Genomic DNA, 24,983 nt, shown 5'->3' with positions numbered 1-24,983 from the left:
CCCAAGTGGAAGCTTCCATGATCCTAATAAATTTAATAATAATAAAAATATATATACAGTACTGTGCAAAAGTTTTAGGCAGGTGTCCTGCCTAAAACTTTTGCACAGTACTGTATTTTCACTTGTATTCCATTATTCGCGTTGGATTAGAGTTGTGTGGAAAATCATTGCTCTCAGTACATATTTGCTGTCCAAGGTAACAATCTGGTTGTCCACATCAATGTCTTAACAGCTACAGAAGGGACACAGCGGGATTCCGTTTCTTTTAATGGGAAATGAAAACAACATTAATATGCATAGGTTTCCTGCCTTGGATCTAAATAAAAAGCTAATGAAACACCGTGGGTATTAATAATACAGAGGCTCTGTTTTCTTTTTTGCCAAACAAACAATTCAAAAAAATCTAAAACCTTTGCACAATACAATTTGAATCAGGGTTTATTCAAAATATTATGACATTTACATAATTCAAATAGCATGTAAATGTGGCTTTGATTAGTGCCTGGTTTTATAATTAGTTAAATATGAATGTACGTCCTACAGGGATTAATTGTAAGAAGAAAATTGAAGTCTTAGTTTCCTGCCAATATTTTAAAGTTTGTGCCTAAACTCAACTAAGTGTTTAAACTAACAGACAGTTCTTAACAAATTTTGCAAAGAAGGCACCAGAACTGAAACAGAGAATTACAGCCGCACTGGATATTGTTACCGAAGACATGCTACAGCGAGTTTGGCATGAGCTCGAATACAGACTCGAGTTACAGGCAGCGCTCATATTGAACATATTGCTCATAATGAACATTTATGAAAATCAATCATAGAACCAACACATATTTGTACTTTTCTTTGTAAATGTAACTAATAAAACTTATGACCTTCAACATAAAGTGTATTTAGTTTCATTAAGATCTATCAAGTAGTTTCTGAGGTATGGGCATTTAGAATGGGGTCAAGCATTTTGGAACACCCTGTACAGTATTTTTGCATGATTCAAACATCTTTCAGGTTCAGTGTAAGGAATGCCTGTACCATTACCATTAAATTACACTGTTTTCTTAGAAAGTTAATCATTTCTGATATCAAGAATTAAAAACTTTAGGACACCCCCCTCCCCCCAATCTTACTATGAACTGTTGCTGTAGCATCGTTCGGAGGGGTTTAGATCAGGGGATGTCATCTTTAATTACATTAATTAATTTTTTTTTTTTTTTATATATATTTATATTTCATTAATTTATTTACTTATTTATTTTGCTATTAATGGTGGTGAGTGGTTAGCATGTCCACCTTGCAGTTCTGAGATCAAAGGTTCAATCCCGGGCTCCGGCCTTCTTGTGTGGAGTTTGCATGTTCTCCCTGTGCCAGCGTGGGTTTATCGGGGTACTCCAGTTTCCTTCCACATCCCCAAAACATGCATGCTGGGCTCAGTGGGCAGTTCAAATTGTCCTTAGTATGGAGTGAGTGGCTGAATGGTTGTTTGCCTCATTTTTCCCTGCTTTTGGCTGGCAGCCAATTCAGAGTGCACCCCACCTACTGCCAATAGTGAGCTGGGATAGGCTCCTGCACCCCAGCGATCCTCATGAGGATTGGCACAGAGGATGAGTGAATGAATTTGCTGTTAAGTATGATGTTAAAGCACAGGTGTCAAACACAAGGCCTAGGGGCTAGATCTGACACTCTACTTCTTTCTGTGTGGCCCTATATACATATATACTATATATCGTAATTTTCGGACTATAAGGCGCACCTGACTAAAGCTGCGACCCACCAAATTTGACACGAAAACGACATTTGTGTATAGATAAACCGCACCGGACTATAAGCCGCAGCTGTCCTCACTGTATTATTGGATACTTATACCAAAAGATATTAAACAGTAACACTTTATTTGACAGCGGTGTGATAATACTGTCATGGGACCGTCATAATTATGACATTACAGTGTCATGAGGTTGTCATTTAGTGTCATCCGGAAAATTATCTCACTTTTGAATGGACGTTAAAGATCCCAGCTGGACATAAATGGAGTTAGTGACAGAATTTCCTGGATTATATTTAATGACATCTGTCATAAGCATTCATTAATGCCCCTGAGAGGGTCATGTCACAATTATGACGTTCTTATGACAGTCTTTTGATGCCGCTGTCAAATGAAGTGTGACTTATTAAGCCAAAAAAAATAACAAATAAACCGCACTGGGTTATAAGCCAAAGGATTCAACATGAGGGAAATAAAGTAGTGGCTTATAGCGCAAAAATGAGTGTACTTTTTTACTTTAAAATATTACATTTCAGCTTACATACATGCATTTAGAGTAATTCTATCATTGCTTAGTCAGACACTGTTTAACTCATTTGCTGCCATTGACGGCACTAGATGTCCAATTCATTTAAAGTGGGAGGTCTGTGAGCAAATGAACGAATGTTCTTTCGCTGTCACCCTCCCAATGGACTGGACGTCAAATAGTGATAAAATCATTTAATTTAGCAGCAAATTGACTGGACTTCTACATATCATCATTTTGGGAAGGGTGACAAGCTCTCCTCTTTTCATGGTGGCATGCATAGCTGGTGGCCAAATTACGGTGGTTGGAAACTACATCTTGAAGACTACATATTGCAGATATCACAGTAACCATTCATATACAAGCAATAGCTGTTTTTAATGCATCACACGCCAAGGTTGTGGGATGGTTGGGACCTAGTGGTGGAGGTGCCTCACGGTTACCTCCTCTAGGCAGGCCCTACCATCCCGGCAACTTTTTTTAACGCACCACACACATCATACTCCACAAAAGAGCTCTGGCAAAGGGCGGTGGGACGGGCAGCTGGGCTGAATTTCCATGCTGCGGCCCCACCGCCCCAAGCCAAGAGCTCCTGTTTTAATGCATAAATTGCACTACCCTCCCCTCACAATCCCATCACGGTGCTGGGTTATGGCTGCCAGCCGGGAACCTGGCAGCCACAGTAATAGGGTGGTAGGTGGGTCCCACACTTTTTTTTCTATGGCATGGCTCCCGAGGCGTGGCCTCCTCTCTGCCTGGGCTGCCGACCGCGGGAGTGGGGTGAGGTCGGGGCTCCGGTCTCGCGTCGCCCCACAACGGCTCCTCGGCGTTCTCCTGCTTCCACCTTCCCCTCTCTTCTCTGACTGGGTATCCGCCCTGTGCTCCGGCGTGGATCGCTGGCTGGGCGGCGTATTGGCTGGATGTTGCCTGCTACGGCGGGGGACCCTGCCCTGCCCTGGGCTTGGTGGGCCGCTGGGGGGCTGCGGCGGCGGTTCGTGGCCCAGGTGGGCGGACGTGGTTGGGGACAGGCGTGGGGTTTGTGGTGTGTCCCCTCTTGCCATCCCCGAGGGCCGGTAAAGGGGTGCGCGGGTGGCCCGGGGGAGCACCCTGGATTCTGGGGGGGGGGGGGGGGGGGCGGGGGCTCCTTTGCTGGGCTGCGGGAGGAGGGATGGGCTGCGCTGCCCCCCCCCTCCCCCTCATGGCCCACCCTCCCTTCCCGGGCTGGCTGGGTGGGGGCCGTGGCCCTGTGTCGGCGCCCGCGTGGCGTCTCCGCTTGTCTGCATGGCTGCTGCATGCCCGGCAGGGCCCGCATGTGGCTGGATGTTGTTGGGCGCACTCGGGCGGGGGGTCCCGGTGCCGGGATTGGTGGCGGGGTGGCGTAGGGTTGGTCACCAACGGGCTTACACTCACTAGGGATTCACACGATTACTGGGTTCTAAATCACAGAGATGATTTGTGTACACTCTACCCCTTTCTATCACTTAGCTTATAGACTCCTCCACCTTCTTCCCCCTCTTTCCCTGGTCAACAGGCCCCCCACATGGTGTCAACCGGAAATACATTTAGCTGACGATAGCACCAACATATTAGTAGTTAGTGTAGTTAGGCGTTCAATGTATTTCTTGTTGTTGTTTGTGTTTCTTCTCTTTCTTCTGTTGTGTTTCTTTTCTTCTGTTCCCCCATAACCCCTTCCTGTTCGCTGTTTTGTCATAATAAATGAGGTATGTTGAAAGATCACAAAAGGAGTATGTCAGACTCTCAATGTGAAACATTAAAACTGTTCAGACTATCCAGGCACTTAGACATCCATTCTCCGTGTCAAACAGCTGAGCAGGACAGGTTAAAAAATTGTTTTTAAAAAAGCTGCTTTTATGACCAGTTTTTCCAAATTGCGTTAAACTATTGTTTTCTTCATTATTACAGATTATGATTAATGTACCAGTGTATTATTGTCAACTGCGGCTTATACGGTGTATGACAAACTACAGTTTTCATGTAAAAGTTGCTGGATGCGTCCTATAGTCAAGTTTTCATTTTCTTCTGGATTTTAAGTTTTGGAATATTAAATTAGCGTGGCCTTTTCAGGTTACTCTTTTCGGTCGAAGGAAATATACAGGATTAAATTTGTTCAGATTGCAAAAGCATTACTCCTTTTCACACTTCACTGGGATAAATAAACGCACCGGCTGTCACTGCCAAGAGACAACCTCAGGCTGTGACCACAGGGTTTGCTAATTCTATATGATGTGTATGTCACTTCTTATTTATTTTGAAAAGAAAAGCCTTGGTGCGATCGCCTGATAATTGTATAGCATCAGTCCATAGTTAATCCCATTTGTAATGATCTGCGTTTGGAGTGTCCTTTGCTCCGTGTTCACTCTTGAAACCATTTAAAATTGCTCATGATATCCTGAATTGCCAATTAGGATGACAATCCTAGGTGTCGCAGAGGACCTTTGACTCATGTAAGGCTCACCCTACAAATCTCAGGTGCCTTTATACACCTGCACCCCAAGTACAAATGGGAGAAAAAAAACATATAAAACCAATGGTTAACTTGAGACTGAATTCATCATTGGCATTAACACAACAATATTGCTTGCTCTGAGAAAGAGGTTTCTTAATGATTCATTTTGTGTGGATAAGCTGCAGGGATGATGAATGAATGAATAGCCACCCGGTTGAAAAGCACTTGATGTCTACACTATCAATGGCATTGACTGAGTTCATTTCTTCCTAAACATATAAATGTGTCAATATGTTTTCAAAACATATTCATCTCAACTTAGTTGTTTGGGCTTATATTTGCAGAAAGATTACTTCTACAACATAATATATATGATAATCATTGGCTGAAATGAATTGAAAGCAAGTGAGCTCATAGAGCATAATTCAGAGACATTATTCCCCTGAGACTCATTTCATGTTCAGGCTTTCAAAAGCAAAGAAAGTATGGGTTGATATTTGCGCCATCAGAAACTGAATCTGATTTCTGACAAAATTCAACTCTTATGTCACACCTTCACAACATTGGCAAAAAATAGTGATCTGAGAAAAGTACAATCCCGCCCCTACAACATTAGCGTTTACATTTTTGTGAACACAGCTAATTTTTCAAAAATACGAGATGCTGTGACACCAGAGTCAAATATGCAGCTTAGGAGAACACTGCTCAAATAGCACCTACAATTCTGGCCAAAAGTATTCGCACCCCTGCAATTCTATCAGATAATTCTCAATTTCTCCCAGAAAATGATTGCAATTACAAATGTTTTGGTAGTAATATCTTCATTTATTTTGCTTGCAATGAAAAAGCACAAAAGAGAATGCTTCCTCACAATATTGCTTTTCAAGTCTTCAGACAGTTCTTTGGTCTTCTTTCTTTTCTCCGTGCTCAATGTGGTACACGAAAGGACACATGCTGAGTCAACTTTAATCCATTTTAACTGGCTGCAAGTGTGATTTAGTTATTGCCACCACCTGTTATGTGCCACAGGTAAGCGACAGGTGCTGTTCATTACACAAATTAGAGAAGCATCACATGATTTTTCAAAGGGTGCCAATACTTTTGTCCGGCTCATTTTTGGTGTTTTGTGTAAAATGATAATGATTTTTAAAAATATATTTTCATTCTCTTCTGTGTTTTTTAATTGCAAGCAAAATAAATGAAGATATTACATTTGTAATTGCAATCATTTTCTGGGAGAAATTGAGCATTATCTGACAGAATTAAGAGTCTTTGTGTGTTTTGAAAAGTGCTCTAGAAATAAAATGTATTATTATTATTATTATTATTATTATTATCATTAGAATTGCAGGGGTGCCAATAATTTTGACCAGCACTGTATAAAACCCTACGAAATCCAAATCACACTTCCTCTATTTAAAAAAAACAAACAAAAAAGTGTAATTGGACGTAAAGCTGATTTTATTCACTTAATATTTGACATTTACGCACTCATGAAGGGAATGTGTCACGTGATCAAAAACAAATGCGCTGATTGGCCAAGAGGATATCTATGTACAGTGGGGAGAACAAGTATTTGATACACTGCCAATTTTTCCCATCGGTAGTGTATCAAATACTTGTTCTCCCCACTGTATGTATGTACTGTATGTCACCAAAAAAATTTACTCCGAATTTTGCAACTTGAATTCGTATTTTTCCAACTGAATTTGTATAATGAGACCTGAATGTGGAAAAATCAAAGGAATCAAATTTTTCATGAAATTCATTACAAATTAAAATGATTTATATTCAAGACAATGATCACAATCAAATAATACAATTTCAAATTAGGTTATTCAGATGCAGTTTTATATTTCAACCATTCAAGTTAAGAACAGGTATTTCAAATTCAGGATAGCATTTCAGACTCGGTTGAGAAATGCTGATTCAGTTTCTGATATCACAAATATCAGCCAATAAGAAAGCTTTTTCAGCGAAGGAGTTTGTAAACAAATGCAAAAAGATGCTACTCTGTGGACAAACTATATGCATAATAAAAACTCATCGCAGAAAGAGCAGTGCGGCTTAATTTACTTTTATCAAAATAACAGTATAGCAGTCACACCCAAATGTAGCTTATATTTTGAGGTTTTACATACAGACCTCCTGAAAAACTTCTTTATTGTGCTTTTAAGTGTATATCAATAAAGTGTTCAGATTTATTTCAAGCTATCACGTTGCGTCTTTTTCTTAGCTCACTTAATAATGTGTCTCAAAAGGAAGGTAAACTGGATTTAAACACCCGATAAAATGTCAATTTACTTACCGAAGTGGGAAGGAAAAGACCAGCGGGTCGCTCGATACGTTGGGTATCCCGTTTCCCGGGCACGTTCATCTCCTAGAGCCGCTTTTCCTGCTCACTTCAGCGGACCTAATCAAGTCACGTCTGCCGAGGCTGAGCTTCAATGAGCGGCATCCTCTTCAGCCTCATCGTCCTAAACACGTCCAATCTCCCCCATAGCCGTCTCTAAACCGCCGTCGCTGCTCCAATCATCTGCTCTGTCTGTCTCACACAGTCCTGACTACATCGGACACGATTGTCTGTCCGCATTCTCCGCAGCTGCGTCACGATTAACCCGTTCATTGACACGAGAATTGTTTAGTAGAAAATAGGGTTGTTAAAAGTATAAAAAAATATCTGTTGTTAAAATATTAGAATTTTAAATCCAAGAAATTTCTATAATTGATACAATTTTTAATACTACATAAAAATTTCTAAACATTTTTTTTAATCAACTCTTTCAGCACCATTGATGATGATAGAAGGCAGAAAACACAGACAACACGGAAAAAGCAGTTTTTGCTCTTGCACCCCTTTAAAATAAACTGCTGTATTTTAAGCCAAAAGAACTGTTGTGTTCGATAGAACAGTGTCTATATGCTGCCATAGCAGATTCATGGCGCATTAAGCCCCCAAACTATTTTTAATTTGTCCGTTTTACCCTGGAAACCCCCGTTTACAGACGTCGCGCAACCGCTTTTGTTTCAACCCAGCCATAAAAAGAAGGTAAGTAATTAGGGCCCGAGCACTAAGCGTGCGAAGGCCCTATTGTAATTATATTTTTTATTTGAAATGTCTGTTATTTTTAGCATAGAATCATTAATCAATGTCTAATATTTAGTTTAAAAAAAAAAAAACACGACTTTAGAAAAATAATTCATTCGCATATTTTAAACTTTTAAACAAATCACGTCACAATGAAAAAAATTGGTGTCTGTAAAAAAGTCATGGATATCTACCTCATAACTATCACTTAATTGTATTTTTGTTTTTGTTTTTTTGTTACTGTTGCATTTTCCCCGAAATGTTTGATAATCAATCCAAACAAAGAAAAATTGAAAGAAAAAAAAAAAACACGTTTAAAAGGGTAAATATATGAAAATCTCGACCACTCCTTGATGTCTGCATCGCGACCCTTGTTATATTACCATGTTTCACCCATAAAATCCCCCCAAAATATGGCTGAGACCATTCACAGCTGTGTCTTGACCAGTGTTGTTAATCTTACTGAAAAAAAGTAATTAATTATAGTTACAAATTACTTCTCCCAAAAAGTAATTGCGTTAGTAACTCAATTACCTGAATGTAAGAGTAATTAGTTACTTGGCAAAGTAATTGGTGATAATTACTTTTTTTTTTCCCTCAAAAAAAAAAAAAAAAAAAACATTGGCCACACTATGTGAAGTTTTTTGTTAAGGTTTTTGGTACAATTGGCCCGAGCCCAATTCTTTACCCTAATTTACCCTTTACCCTGAATCAACTGTTAAAAGTTGTTAAAATTGCTCCCATTATTGCATTTGTTCCCTTCTCTCTACTTTCGACATATGAAAGTTTTAAAACTGTTTCATCATTTAAAGATAGATTCAAGTCAAGATTTTGCCGATTTAGAAGTATTTTAGATAAAAAGTTACTTAGGTTCGCTAGGAAGGTTCTCTACAACAGAGCCGTCCTAAAAAGTCTACTGCTTTAAGATGGCGACTGTCTACTAACGCATTTAGTGCCATGCAGTGTTGTTAATTTTACTTTAAAAAGGTAATTAATTACAGTTACAAATGACTTCTCCCAAAAAGTAATTGCGTTAGTAACTCAGTTACCTGAATGTAAGAGTAATTAGTTACTTGGCAAAGTAACTAGTGATATATATTTTTTTTTCTCAAAAAAAAAAAAAAAAAAAAAAAAAAAAACACAGGTCACACAATGTGAAGCTTAAAGGGTTTGGGGGACAATTGGCCCTAGCCCAATTCTTTACCCTCCACTTAACTAGACACAAGGGTATTGCGATAACTAGCTAGTAACCTTTGCTATGTGTGGAAGTCATTTAAAGTTGTGAATCAATCATTAAAGTTGTTAAAATTTCTCCCGTTATTGCATTAGTTCCCTTCTGTCTACTTTAAACATGTGTAAGTTTTAAAACTGTTTCATCATTTAAAGATAGATTTAAGTTAAGATTTTGCCGATTTAGGAGCATTTTAGATGAAAAAAAAATTACTTAGGTTCGCTAGGAAGGATCTCTACATCAGGGCCTTCCTGAGAGGTCTACTGCTTTAAGATGGCGGCTGTTTACAAACGCATGTAGTCCTTAAAACATGTTGGCAATGCAGCAGTGTCTGTCATTTGCATCTAGTTCTATAATATGATATCTACCGTGTCATGTGGGTGTAGTTTGTCGGCTATGGCTGCAGTCAGGTATTATTGGAGCCACCTAGCATCGCAGTTGCAACGGCGTCTTCCCCACTCCTGCTCTGCTCTCGTCCCCGTGAGTCCGTTTCTCTCAGACTTTTTTTAATTCAACCAACTTAGTAACGCATAGTAACGCACGCCTTTCCCGCCTCAGTAACGGTAACGGCGTTGCCAAGATGAGAAAAGTAATTAATTAGATTACTCATTACTGAAAAAAATAACGCCGTTAGTAACGCCGTTATATTGTAACGCCGTTATTAACAACACTGGTCTTGACACTCGTGATACATGCAACATGGAGTTTTTAGTATTAGACATTGATTAATGATTTTAAGCTAAAAATGACAGACATTTCAAACAATAAATACGTTTACTTAACTTCTTTTTATGGCTAGGTTGAAACAAAAGTGGTTGTGCGACGTCTGTAAATGGGGGTTTCCAGGGTAAAACGGACAAATTAAAAATAGTTCAGGGGCTTAATGCGTCATGAATCTGCTATGGCAACATGTATACATATTGTTCTATCAAACACAAGTTATTTTGGCATAAAATACAGCAGTTTATTTTAAAGTGGGGTGCAAGAGCAGAAACTGCTTTTTCAACCTTGTCTGTGTTTTCCGCCATATACATCTTGACACTGTTCGTGTTCAATCCTCGGTTGAAGCTCTGTTGTTGCTGATAGTGTTTGAATGCCTAGGTTTAAAGAAATTCTAAACATCCATCTTGCGTCCTCTGGTGTAGTTTTGGTTAAGCAAAGCAAAGGACAGTCTCTAAGCTGCTAGTCACATGATCTGTTCGAAAAATGATTTTGACCCATTATGTAAGATTCTCGTTCATTTCATTCATTTTTGTTTTATTGCTTTACAACTTTAATAGGCAATATTTTAATGGCTAGGTCTTTATTTTAAAGGGGAAGTTCAGAATTTTTAACATTAGGCTTCATCTTGGAGTTAGTGGGGGTATAATAAATCGTATAACAAATTCTATGTAGTTTGTCAGTTATTTGTTAGTTTCAGGGCTCCGGAGTAGCTAAGCTTCAAATAGATTGGACATCTAGTGCCATAAATGGTAGCCAATGAGTTGATAAGGAAAATGTAACAATACCTTACTATACTAAGGTTTTTTTCTTTTTCTTTTTAATTTATTGATTTATACATTTATGTATTGAACGAAATAGTTACCTTGACCCACTTATCCCCCTTTAGCAATGCCCACGATTGCAAACATGCTTGTGTCACATTCTGCTGCTGGTTAGATTTTGTTTTCCATTACAGAGCCGGCGGTGTGGGCGTTCCCATCATCGCACCTGCGGCTAATTCCAGCAACTCAACAGTTGTATATAACGCCGGCGACCCAAGCCAACGTCGCCATTTGACACCAGTACTTTTGAGGCTCGTTGGATTTGCTAGTTTATGCGTCAGCTGTTTTTTTGTTCGGTGATTCCTCTACCTTGTGCAGGTATTGAGTGTGATTATTTTTGTTATCTTGTTGGCTCGCTGCCCACCGCTTAGTTTAGTGTTATTTGATCCCCGTCGACCTCTTGTCACGGACTCCTTTTGTTATTCTCCCTTTTTCCGCGATCGCGTGTTTTTTAGTTGTATTAAAAACCCCTTTTTACTATTCCCCGTTTCTTGTCTGCTCTTGGGTCCAATCTTGTTTTCCGCGTTCGCGGACCGTAACAGAATATCTCGGCCAAGATGGACCATGCAGACAATGAGCCATTAGCCCAGGCGTTTTCCGACCCGAGGGAGCACGCAAATCCGCTCGATCGTGTGCTCCATCAAATTAGATCGACGATTAACAAACTTACTGTCAACATGCGCTCTCTTGATTCACGGGTGGACCAGGTTTGCGCTCGTCGTCTCGTTTCCGCCACAGCCGCGGCTCCAACGCACGTCCACCTTGCCGCACAAGCTGCCCCGGCTTCCTCTCCATTGCGTGAGCCCAATATCCCACACCCGCCACGCTACGGTGGGGAAACCGGCTCGTGTGGGCAGTTTTTGCATCAATGTTCCTTAGTTTTTGACCAACAACCTCTCACGTATTCTACCGATAGATCCCGGGTCGCGTTTGTCATGAGCCTTCTCTCCGGTAAGGCAGCATCTTGGTCCATGGCGATCAGCAAACAGCACCCCGAGATACGTAACTCTTTTTTTGAATTCGTTGAGGAGATGAAGAGGGTTTTCGACCACCCCATTCGGGGCAAAGAGGCTGGTAGTCGCCTGCTAGACTTGACTCAGGGCAAACTGTCGCTGACTATTCGGTCTCCTTCCGCATCCTCGCAGCAGAGAGTGGTTTTGGTGACGCTGCTTTACGTAGCATTTTTCGGAGGGGGCTGCACCCATTAGTGAAGGACGAACTAGCTGCCCGCGACGAAGCAAAAGACTTGGAAGAATTAATTTTTTTATCTATTCGTTTGGACAATCGACTTCTTGAGCGGGAACGAGAGAGAGGGGCGGAGCGGCTTGGTCGGTCGACGAGTGCGGTCGTCGGGAGAGCTTCATCAGCTTTTGCAGCAGGCTCTCTTCCCTCGCCTGGCGGGGAGTGGCGGTCAACTACTGTCGAGGGGACGATGCAGCTCGGAGGAAAGAGACTCGACACAGGGGAACGCCACCGGCGCATGGCTGAGCAGCTCTGTCTGTACTGCGGTGACCCTGGCCATCGGGTCGCTTCCTGTCCGGTGAATCCTCGTGCTGCCGGCAGAAACCATCCTCTCCTGGTCCCGACGTCAGACAGCGCCACCACAGCGAGTGACTCTCCCAGAGGCACTCCACCACGACACGGAGGGTCCCCACCTATGGTCGCAAAGTCTACAAAGCGGCTCGAAAGCACCAGGCTGCAATTACCTGGGATTATTACCGGGAACGGTAACAGCTATAAGGTAACAGTTTTGGTCGATTCGGGGGCTGATGACTGCTTCGTGGACCACTCAATCGCAGAAGTACTCGGTGGGGCCTTGATTGAACTGAAGGAGCCCCGGGAAGTACGGGACCTTAACGGTGACCTGATTTTTACAATTTCTCATGTAACTGAAAGCCTCCAGTTAGTTGTGTCTGGTAATCACTGAGCAGAGACCGTTTTTTGTCATGCCGACAAAGTTGGCACCCGTGGTACTAGGTTTGACGTGGCTAAAGCGACACAACCCCGACATAGACTGGGGGGCCCCCAGGATAACAAATTGGAGTATTTATTGTCATTCTCATTGTTTGCGCGCTGCCCCGTCCCCCTCCGGGCCCACAGTACCACGTGAGCCGGAACATATCGATTTGTCTTTGGTACCCCCTGAATATCATGACCTCAAGTTGGTCTTCAGTAAAGACCTAGCCACATCACTGCCACCACATCGACCGTACGACTGCTCCATTGATTTGGTTCCGAATTCGCCGTTGCCCTCCTCTAAACTCTATCCGGTATCGAAACCCGAGCAGGGGGCCTTGAATGATTATATATCGTCTTCCCTCGCGGCCGGGCTAATTCGACAGTCAAAGTCCCCTGTTGGGGCCGGGTTCTTTTTTATTGGCAAAAAAGATAAGTCCCTCCGGCCATGCGTCGATTATAGAGGCCTTAACGACATCACAGTTAAAAATAAGTACCCCCTGCCTTTGCTGGACTCCGCTTTTGCACCGTTGCAGTCCGCGTGTATTTTTACTACGCTTGACTTGCGCAACGCCTACCACTTGGTGAGAATGAGGGAGGGCGATGAATGGAAGACCGCATTTAACACTCCCATAGGTCACTTTGAATACTTAGTCATGCCGTTCGGACTTACTAATGCACCAACAGTTTTCCAGAACCTTGTTAACGATGTGCTTCGGGACATGATAGGCCGGTTTTGTTTTATTTATCTGGACGACATCCTTATATTTTCTAGAAGCCTCGAGGAACATAGACAGCATGTCCGGCTGGTTCTGCAAAGGCTGCTCGAGAACCGGTTGTATGTCAAGGCAGAGAAATGCAGGTTCCATACCAGTTCGTTCCAGTTTCTGGGGTTTGTTGTGGAGAAGGGCCAGCTGAGAGCAGATCCAGCCAAGATACAGGCTGTGGTCGAGTGGCCTTCTCCTACATCAAGGAAGCCATTGCAAAGGTTCCTCGGGTTTGCTAACTTCTATAGGCGCTTCATTCGCAACTACAGCCAGAAGGCTGAACCTTTGACAATGCTTACATCTACAAAAGTACCATTTAAATGGACCCCAGAGGCTGAGGCTGCGTTTGTAGCTCTTAAACGGTCGTTTACGTGTGCCCCTGTCCTTGCTCACCCTAATACCGATGTGCCATTTATTGTAGAAGTGGATGCCTCGGATTCAGGAGTGGGGGCAGTCCTGTCTCAACGTTCCCCAGTTGATCAGAGGGTTCACCCCTGCGCCTTCTTCTCACGTCGCCTCAGTCCTGCTGAACGAAATTACGACGTTGGAAACCGTGAGCTGCTGGCCATCGTTCTGGCGCTGCAAGAGTGGAGACATTGGTTGGAAGGGACACCAGAGCCTTTCGAGATCTTCACAGACCATAAGAACCTGGCATACATTAGGGCAGCCAAAAGACTGAATCCCCGTCAAGCGCGTTGGGCTCTTTTTCTCACACGTTTTGATTACACAATCACGTACCGCCCTGGTTCTCGCAACACTAAGCCAGATGCCTTATCCAGGGTCTTCAGCCCAGCCCTCTGCGAGTCCGTTCCAGAGCCCATTGTGCCAGAGGCCCGTGTGGTGGGGGCCCTTCAGTGGGAAGTGGTGGGTAAGGTCGCCAACTCACTGCAAGGTGTGAACGTTCCGGCGGGGTGCCCCAAGGACAAGCTATTTGTTCCCCAAGAACACAGATCGGACATGCTGCAATGGGGGCACGCCTCGAAGGTGGCCTGCCATCCGGGGACCTCCCGGACACAATTTTTAGTATCCCAGAAGTTCTGGTGGCCTGGAATGAATGATGACATTCAAGAGTTTCTTCAGGCTTGCTCTATATGCGCCCGCAACAAGTCGTCGCACAATGCTCCTGCTGGTCTCCTGCGCCCGCTGCCAGTTCCATCACGTCCATAGTCCCACATTGCTGTGGATTTCGTCTCCGGCCTTCCCAAGTCCCAGGGAAATACGGTAGTGCTGACAGTTGTTGACCGGTTCTCAAAGATGGCACATTTCATTCCGCTCCCAAAGTTGCCATCATCGCTGGAAACCGCAAACATCCTCGTGAGTCAAGTCTTCCGTATTCATGGCATACCCATTGATCTGGTATCCGACAGGGGCCCCCAATTCATATCTCGAGTGTGGAAGATGTTCTGCAAGGCCATTGGGGCCACAGCAAGTATGTCGTCGGGCTACCACCCCCAGACCAACGGCCAGACGGAGCGGGCCAACCAAGACCTTGCAGCAGCCCTCCGGTGTGTCTGCCACCAGCACCCTGCGTCCTGGTCGTCTCATATCCCATGGGTGGAGTATGCCCATAATACACTTGTCAGTGCAGCCACAGGTATGTCACCCTTTAAGACTGCATACGGCTACCAGCCTCCTGTATTCCCGTCCCAGGAGTCAGACGTCTGCATACCCTCAGTGCAACAACACCTGCGGCGGGCACACAGAGTCTGGCGGGACGCCCGTGCAGCGCTTTCACGGACAGCAGCACGCAACCAGATGTTGGCTGACCGTCACCGGAGACCGGCTCCTCTGTACAGGCCGGGCCAGAAAGTCTGGCTGTCTACAAGGGACCTGCATTTTGCCGGGGTCTCCACGCTCCCACGTTCCCTCAGCATCCATCCAGTGTTCCATGTCTCCCTGCTGAAACCAGTTTCCTCCAGCCCGCTATGCCCTCCGGAAGCACCCCCACGCTTGATCGACGGTGACCCGGTCTACACCGTGAGGTCTATTTTGGACTCGAGGAGGAGGGGCAGGGGTGTACAGTATCTGGTCGACTGGGAGGGCTACGGTCCTGAAGAACGCCAATGGGTACCCCGCTCCTGGATCCTGGATCCCTCGGTCATCCGCGACTTTCACGCGCGCTGTCCCGGGAAGCCAGGTGGGTCGCCAAGGGGCTGTCCTTGAAGGGGGGGGTACTGTCACATTCTGCTGCTGGTTAGATTTTGTTTTCCATTACAGAGCCGGCGATGTGGGCGTTCCCATCTTCGCACCTGCGGCTAATTCCAGCAACTCAACAGTTGTATATAACGCCGGCGACCCAAGCCAACGTTGCCGAGATATTTGCTTGCTGTTCGCCATTTGACACCAGTACTTTCGAGGCTCGTTGGATTTGCTAGTTTATGCGTCAGCTGTTTTTTCATTCGGTGATTCCTCTACCTTGTGCAGGTATTGAGTGTGATTATTTTTGTTATCTTGTTGGCTCGCTGCCCACCGCTTAGTTTAGTGTTATTTGATCCCCGTCGACCTCTTGTCACGGACTCCTTTTGTTATTCTCCCTTTTTCCACGATCGCGTGTTTTTTAGTTGTATTAAAAACCCCTTTTTACTATTCCCTGTTTCTTGTCTGCTCTTTGGTCCAATCTTGTTTTCCGCGTTCGCGGACCGTAACAGCTTGCACTTGTAAGCATGGCTATATCACTCATAGCTACTACTAAAAGTGCATTATGAATACCCAGTCCATGTTATAATTCTCAGTTTACATTAACTTGCGTGATACCCCAATTATCTAGACAAAATCAAAAACTATCCTATATGGTCGTCTAAATGTCATTAATTGAGAGTCTAACTCTTCTTTGGAATTATTCCCTCCCCGTTATATACTTTAAAAAATAAACTTGATAAATAATATTGATCGTCAACAACCCTAGTCACAAGGAATCATTTTGACGAAAGATGGGAGTTATACATTCATTACTACGGTGTGTGGTTGTCTACTCCAAGTTTGGACTTTTCATTGTTTACCAATGCAACAACTCGAAAACAGTTATATGTCTTACTCTTTTCAGTTTAACAAAACCCTCATGTCCAATTCAGATCCAAAACAAAGCCATTTAGCAATAATTAAGATATTTATGTATGTCTTGGAAATTGATGCCTTTTCTTTTGTTCCTTATGTCGTTCAAAATATGTATCAATTTTCCCCTTTTTTCAAAAAACTAGTTCCCCAGAAAATAATTTCAAAATAACAAACCAGTAAATAGGATCAATAGAATTAATGCAAGCCAACCATTTTTTAAAAAAAAAACACAATTTAAATGATGTCCTCCAGACAGCCCAATATAAAATATAAAAATAGAATTTTTAAAAAAAGTTATAAAAGATGAAAAATACAGTTAGCACAGGCATTGAGCTAAACAACACTTACTTACTTTGGTAGTCTCGCCCAGCCAGGATAACAAAGTTGATAGCGGGCGCTTGGGACGTCAAGACCAGCGTCGGTCACTGTAGCAACCACGTCCCATCCACGCACGAACCTGACCACCCAAAACAGAGGGATGAATCCCGAAAACAACCCCTTCGGCCTGGCCCACTCCACCGCAGCCTTCAAAAACACTGGACACTGAGATAACAAGTGATTCTTTGCTCGGAAACATTTTCTATGTAGCCTTGTTTTTGGATCCAGCATAGTTCCTCTGTCGTTTGTTTCTGCCTTGTTTTTTGACCACTGTCGACGAATAAATTGTCACCCTATTTTCGGTGAGCCTTCTTCAAACTTTTGGAACATGGAATAAGTACAAAGGGTTAACACAAGAGGTGAAGGCACGGAATATCCACCCTCCCGGTTGACGCACGGAAGCGGTAAGCAGCGGAGCGCCATTTCCGTTCAGCTGTCGCCGTTTCCGTGCGGCTTGGCCGGGGGGGCGAATTCCTTCAATATTTTACTTTCAAGAGAAGTGAAAAATAAAATATTCTCAATGACAACATCTGGTAGTGCAAAAACAAATAACAGAGTATCGTTACTTTTGTAAAGAAATATCATATCCGGATACATAATTTAAGTATCAATACCTGATATTTTTGACACTTTTGACAACACAAATGCAGATACGATATTTGATGGCAAAAGTATTGATTTATCAGTTTAGTTGTTTATTTAAAAGTAATAATAAAATAGTAATTGTTATGGGGAATTTTCCTTGTTAACCTCATTGCCTACCATTGAGCCGCTTGATGCCCAATCGATTTGAAGTGGGAGGGATGGGAGCGAATGAACGAATAGTAATTCGCTGCTACCCTCCCTCTTCAAATGGGTCGGACAAATAATGACAGTGATACATTTGTTCATTCACTGCTATTCTATATATTTTTTCAAAAAACGTGGCCTCGGTACAGTATCAGCATTGACCGATACCACACAGCCGAGTATCGGAATCGTATTTGGAGCTAAAAAAATACTTGTATCGTTGCAACACTAGTTACAAGAATATATGCTGACGCATGTAACAGATTATTCCAAATATTGAAAACTCTAATTATTGACCTTATCCCTGAATGTTATAAACGTAGTCAATGTTTGAATCCCTTTTCAACATGTAGCAGTTTGCAGTGTTTCCTCTTAATACTGATAACTATCCCTGGTGGGCTATGATAATCTACGACACGATGCAGACGACAATTTTAACAATTTTATTTCAGACTGTTAGATTCTGTCCACATGCATTGAAGTAAAAAGTAATGATCGAACTCACAGTGTTCCTCCCAGAGGGAAACGTTTATGCGTATCACATTTATTTGTCTGATTGGAATCTGGAGTCTTATCACTGTGAGATGACTGCATTGAACAAATGAGAAAAACAAAACAAGCAGATCCTTGGTCCAATGCGTATTGACTCAAGACAATTAAGATCCAGCTCTTATCCCTTGTGATTTTTGTCCAGACAAGTTAACAGTGTAGAGAAGAGAGCATTCCAAGCACTTCAATTAGAACCAAGCTGAAACAAGAGAAGAGTATTTCTCAGGAGTCTATGAAGATTGACAAAACAGTTCCAAACTTATATTGCTGTTCAAGTGAGTTCAGTTATTGGTGAAATAGGCACGACAAAGTAGGGAGCTACCATCCATCCATTATCTGTACTTCACAAGAGCCGCATTGGTGCTGAATTATTTGTAAAATTCCATGCTTCTTGGGAAACTGTTACAGGCCTGTGAAAATTGCAGAATGTTACTGATAAGTGATTCCTCTCGTATCTTTTCAAAAACTGGGTAATTACTCTATGTGCTTACAACACTTTGGAAACTCATCAGACAAAAATCACCATCGGATAACATGGAGAGATTCCTCAGAGATAAAACTTTCAGGTAGTCTCACTACCCATGACATGAACAATCGTTTATATTCTTAACTCATCTAATTTGTTTAGTGATAATTTGAGTATATTGCCTCTTAGATTTTTAACTCATTCACTGCCAACTCCGGTACAGTGGGGCAAATAAGTATTTAGTCAACCACTAATTGTGCAAGTTCTCACACTTGAAAATATTAGAGAGGCCTGTAATTGTCAACATGGGTAAACCTCAACCATGAGAGACAGAACGTGGAAAAACAAAACCAGAAAATAACATTGTTTGATTTTTAAAGAATTTATTTGCAAATCATGGTGGAAAATAAGTATTTGGTCAATACCAAAAGTTCATCTCAATACTTTGTTATGTACCCTTTGTTGGCAATAATGGAGGCCAAACGTTTTCTGTAACTCTTCACAAGCTTTTCACACACTGTTGCTGGTATTTTGGCCCATTCCTCCATGCAGATCTCCTCTAGAGCAGTGATGTTTTGGGGCTGTCGTTGGGCAACACAGACTTTCAACTCCCTCCACAGATTTTCTATGGGGTTGAGATCTGGAGACTGGCTAGGCCACTCCAGGACCTTGAAATGCTTCTTACGAAGCCACTTCTTTGTTGCCCTGGCTGTGTGTATGGGATCATTGTCACGTCACGTCTCATCTTCAATGCCCTTGCTGATGGAAGGAGATTTTCACTCAAAATATCTCGATACATGGCCCCATTCATTCTTTCCTTTACACAGATCAGTCGTCCTGATCCCTTTGCAGAAAAACAGCCCCAAAGCATGATGTTTCCACCCCCGTGTTTCACAGTGGGTATGGTGTTCTTCGGATGCAATTCAGTATTCTTTCCCCTCCAAACCCCAGAACCTGTGTTTCTACCAAAAAGTTCTATTTTGGTTTCATCTGACCATAACACATTCTCGCAGTCCTCTTCTGGATCATCCAAATGCTCTCTAGCGAACTGCAGACGGGCCTGGACGTGTACTGGCTTCAGCAGGGGGACACGTCTGGCAATGCAGGATTTGAGTCCCTGGCGGCGCATTGTGTTACTGATGGTAGCCTTTGTTATTGTGGTCCCAGCTCTTTGTAGGTCATTAACTAGGTCCCCCGTGTGGTTCTGGGATTTTTGCTCACCGTTCTTACTATCATTTTGAAGCCACGGGGTGAGATCTTGCATGGAGCCCCAGATCGATGGAGATTATCAGTGGTATTGTACGTCTTCCATTTTCTAATAATTACTCCCACAGTTGATTTCTTTACATCAAGCGTTTTACCTATTGCAGATTCAGTCTTCCCAGCCTGGTGCAGGTCTACAATTTTGTCTCTGGTGTCCTTCGGCAGCTCTTTGGTCTTGGCCATAGTGGAGTTTGGAGTGTGACTGACTGAGGTTGTGGACAGGTGTCTTTTATACCGATAATGAGTTAAAACAGGTGTCATTAATACAGGTAACGAGTGGAGCCTCATTGGACCTCGTTAGAAGAAGTTAGACCTCTTTGACAGCCAGAAATCTTGCTTGTTAGTAGGTGACCAAATACTTATTTTCCACTCTAATTTGGAAATAAATTCTTTAAAAATCAAACAATGTGATTTTCTGTTTTTTCCCCACTTTGTGTCTCTCATGGTTGAGGTTTACCCATGTTGACAATTACAGGCCTCTCTAATCTTTTCAAGTAGAAGAACTTGCACAATTGGTGGTTGACTAAGTACTTATTTGCCCCACTGTATATGCATAGTATTAATTACCAAAAGTAGGGTGGTCAAAAGTATCGAAGTATCGACATACTGAAATGTTGGATATTATATTTGATAGCAAAAGTTTTGATAATCATTTATTTGTTAATGTGCTACCACAGTTCACCAGTAATTTGTTGTCATGGAGAAAATTTGATTTTGCAATACTCTTGATAATAATGGAGGATATTGTTGCATTTTCCTCGTGAACTCAGTGGCTGTCATATGCGGTCATTTGAAGTCTTTTCATTTGCTGCCCCACGCTCCCAAGACAAATGGATTGGACGTCTACTAGACATGTGCCGATTACCGGGTTCAAGGTATACCGTGGTATAAAAACGTCAAGGTTTCAAAATCGCAAAAATTTTCCGTCCATAAGATTTTAGCTATTTTTTTATGTTCCAAAAATGCATGGAGAAATCCTTCACTTGCAGCTGTAAGGCTCAATCCTCCCCATCTGGCTGTTGCTCAGTGTCATTCATTGGTATGGGAATACTTCGGCTACAGAAAAGTTGCGGTTGCGGCTTAGAGGAGGAGGGCCAACAGACGTGTAAAACATGTTTGCGGAGGGTGGCTGCCGAGGAGGCAATACCTCAATATGATTTCGCATTTATACAAAATAAAAGGCTGCCATGAAAGTTTCCCACTAGCTATGAGAGTTAACTCCAGTGTGTTTAGGTTCACCAAAAGGACTGCATTTACCGTATTGGCCCGAATATAAGACGGCCCTGATTATAATACGACCCCCTCTTTTTCAAGACTCAAGTTTGAAAAAAGACTTTTTGAACACCAAATTAATTTTTATACAGAAAATAATTACAGTACATCTGAAACAAATGATTATAACAATTTATGTGAGAGAAAAAGCATGTTATTTTGCCTCATTCAAATCTTAATATCTGAATATTTAAATATGTAAACTAAAGTGCAATCACATTCGTAAATGAATGGCTTCTGGTTTTTGAAATGTAAATAAACCCGTCTATTGTGATAAAACAACAAAATTGCAATAACTGCATTAAACATCAAAGTGAAGTCAAACTGTAACTAGTCTTGAAACAAGTCTGAATAAGGAAAAACATTGCAATAAAACATTGCAAACTGGTTAAACTTGAGAGAAGCTCAAATCTGTCATGACAGAACATCGCTTCAATGATATCTGGCGCCATCTAGCGTCGTGAATGGGGAGAGTTGCTGAGATTTGTCATGACAGAACATCGCTTCAATGATATCTGGCGCCATCTAGCGTCGTGAATGGGTATAATGTCTAGACCGCGAATATAAGACGACCCCCTCTTTTTCAGTCTTATTTCAATGCAAAAAACACCGTCTTATATTCGGGCCAAAATGGTATTTTATTTAGAATATATATATTTTTTAATTTAACTTAACATTATACTTATGTTCCAATTTGCTAATATGTTTTGAAAAATAAAAATACTGTTCGATGGAAAAAAGGTTTGTTTGTTTTTTTAAACCCGGATTGTCTCAAAGTAACACATTTTAGAGCTCTAATTGCAGTATCGTGACATCGTGAAACCGTGATATTTTGGCTTAAGGTTATCGTACCGTCAGAATATCATACCAGCACACGCCTATTGTCTATTTACTAGTGATAAACTCATGGAAGACGCATGAAAAGACCTTCCATTGCATTAAAAAAATGGCCGACCCGAGGCCATGTTGGTAGTGGCGACGTTCCCATCAAATTCAATGCATTGACTTTAGTTGGAGTCATAACTATCTTATTCCTCAACTGAGTTTTAAAAGATTATTTAATCAATATCAAAGCATCTGTTATGTGCCAGACGCCCCATACATTTGCGGTGGGAGGCTGGCAGCAATTGAACAATGAGTTACAAAAAAAACCCCAAAAAGTTCTTCCATTGGCCAGGATGCCTCCTCCCACCAATTAGTCTATCACTAATGGACGGCCAATCTTTTTGGAGTGAGTTTTTGCAGTGAATGAACATATGTTCAGTCGCTGTCAACCCTCCTGCTTAAAACAGATTGGACGTCTACCGCCGTCAATGGCAACTAATGGGTTGACAAGAAGAATGCCAAAATTTTAACAGTGCTAGAAAGAAAAAAAATAGACAAAATTACAAGAAAAACAGTAGTAGTAATAGTTTGTAGTTGCAACTTTAGGTTATTTTGTATCAAACACACCTTGTGTTTTGAAATGTTCACCGTAATGAAATAGAACACAACAGGAGTGCTTGCATTGAGTCTTTTTGTGAAAGAGATTTATTGGTTTACTTTGAGTTATGCCAAAGTGAAAGACAACAGAAAGGGTTCGGGTAACAAATGTTTTTTTTTGTTTTGTTAAATCTTTATTTATGTTTTCATTCCATGTAAGTTGTATGAAAGTGGTTGGCTAACAAGACATGTTTCATGTGCACAGCAGCACAGGGCTTTATAAGCATATGGACTCAAATATGGAAGCCCTGAGATCTACACTGAATCAAAGCAAAATTTGCAGCCTCGTTTACTGAAACGCATAAATCAATGACGTTCTGATTGCACTTTGGAAAGCTGTCGCTGATGATTTGGATTCGTGGGAAAGCCAATTTGTACATTTTGATACACGGGTTGTCAAGAGGGTAAGGTATTCCCGCAGGAATAGTAACTAATTTGATTTGTGCTTTGCAGAGTTTGTTTTAAAGAAATAATTTTCTTGGCAGACACTTCACTTCATGAAAATTGAACAATAGCGAACCACTGCAGGTTGTTGTTTAGAGAAAATAAATTCTCTCTGGGTGCGGTCATTAATTTAATCAAGTTTCTTGCTTTCACATTTAAAGTATACAAACTCTGCTCAGTTATTTAGCTGTTAACAAATAATCTTTTTGAAATAGCCATTTTCAAATCCATTTTTCGATTACAACACTAAGCAGAGTCATTAAAAAAAGAGCACTCCCACAAAATAATCAAATTCTAAACAATGCCAAGCACGGTTAAAGCTATGTATAATGGAAAAATGGAGAAACACGGTAAATATTGCGTACTTTCCTAAGTCATCCCTTTTTAACCCTTTCATGCACGAATTATGACTTCTGACGTTTGTTGTTGTCATTGGCATGCATGCAATGATTTTATTCCGTTGAGGAAAAAAAAAAAAAAATCAACATTGACTTGGGGCCAGTATGTATTTCTATTTTTATTCACTTTAAATTCATTTACTTAGATTTGAAAAACATTGTATTGTAAAAAAATATATTTTTTAAAAATGATAAATTATATACAGTACATTATAGATATATATATATATATATATATATATACAGTGAGGAGCCAATGTATTTGCATCCCTTGTGAATTTGGAAGTTCACCCACTTAGAAAATTGGTAGAGGTCTGAAATTTCAATCACAGATGCATTTCTACTCGTAGAGACAGAATCTTAAAAAAAAAAATATATATATATATTTTTTTAAATCCGGAACTCACATTGTACAGTGGGGCAAATAAGTATTTAGTCAACCACTAATTGTGCAAGTTCTCCTACTTGAAAAGATTAGAGAGGCCTGTAATTGTCCACATGGGTAAACCTCAACCATGAGAGACGGAATGTGGAAAAAAAAAAACAGAAAATCACATTGTTTGATTTTTAAAGAATTTATTTCCAAATTAGAATTGAAAATAAGTATTTGGTCACCTACAAACAAGCAAGATTTCTGGCTGTCAAAGAGGTCTAACTTCTTCTAACGAGGTCTAACGAGGCTCCACTCGTTACCTGTGTTAATGGCACCTGTTATAACTCATTATCGGTATAAAAGACACCTGTCCACAATCTCAATCAGTCACACTCCAAACTCCACTATGGCCAAGACCAAAGAGCTGTTGAAGGACACCAGAGACGAAATTGTAGACCTTTCACCGGGCTGGGAAGACTGAATCTGCAATAGGTAAAACGCTTAGTGTAAAGAAATCAACTGTGGGAGCAATTATTAGAAAATGGAGGACATTCAAGACCACTCATAATCTCCCTCGATCTGGGGCTCCATGTAAGATCTCACTCCGTGGCGTCAAAATGATAACAAGAACGGTGAGCAAAAATCCCAGAACCACACGGGGAGACCTAGTGAATGACCTACACAGAGCTGGGACCACAGTAACAAAGGCTACTATCAGTAACAGAATGCGCCGTCATGGACTCAAATCCTGCACTGCCAGACGTGTCCCCCTGCTGAAGAAAGTACACATCCAGGCCCTTCTTCGGTTCACTAAAAAGCATTTGGATGATCCAGAAAAGGACTGGGAGAATGAGTTATGATCAGATGAAACCAAAACAGAACTTTTTGGTAGAAACACAGCTTCTTGTGTTTGGAGGAGAAAGAATACTTTTAGGCTGAAGAAAACATCATGCTTTGGGGCTGTTTTTCTGCAAAGGGACCAGGACGACTGATATGTGTAAAGGAAAGAATGAATGGGGCCATATATTGAGAGATTTTGAGTGAAAATCTCCTTCCATCAGCAAGGGCATTGAAGATGAGACGTGGCTGGGTCTTTCAGCATGACAATGATCCCAAACACACAGCCAGGGCAACAAAGGAGTGGCTTCATAAGAAGCATTTTCAAGGTCCTGGAGTT

At 41.7% G+C, this 24,983-nt stretch overlaps 1 protein-coding gene across 2 annotated transcripts in view; it reads right to left on the bottom strand.

Annotated features, from left to right (window-relative positions):
• The window catches only part of sntg2 (syntrophin, gamma 2), a 52,356-nt gene extending 45,025 nt beyond the window's left edge, over positions 1–7,331 (bottom strand). For both annotated transcript variants that reach the window (XM_057860055.1, XM_057860053.1), the window contains exon 1: positions 7,061–7,331. In XM_057860055.1, coding sequence (XP_057716038.1) covers positions 7,061–7,129 — 69 coding nt within the window. In that variant the 5' untranslated portion in view covers positions 7,130–7,331. The remainder of the gene's footprint in view (positions 1–7,060) is intronic.
• Between the last annotated feature and the right edge of the window lie 17,652 nt (positions 7,332–24,983).

The sequence above is a fragment of the Corythoichthys intestinalis genome, chromosome 15, assembly GCF_030265065.1.
Source record: "Corythoichthys intestinalis isolate RoL2023-P3 chromosome 15, ASM3026506v1, whole genome shotgun sequence".
Taxonomy (NCBI): Eukaryota; Metazoa; Chordata; class Actinopteri; order Syngnathiformes; family Syngnathidae; genus Corythoichthys; species Corythoichthys intestinalis.
Note: the sequence above shows the minus strand (reverse complement) of the source record. Positions and strands in the feature narration are given on the sequence as shown.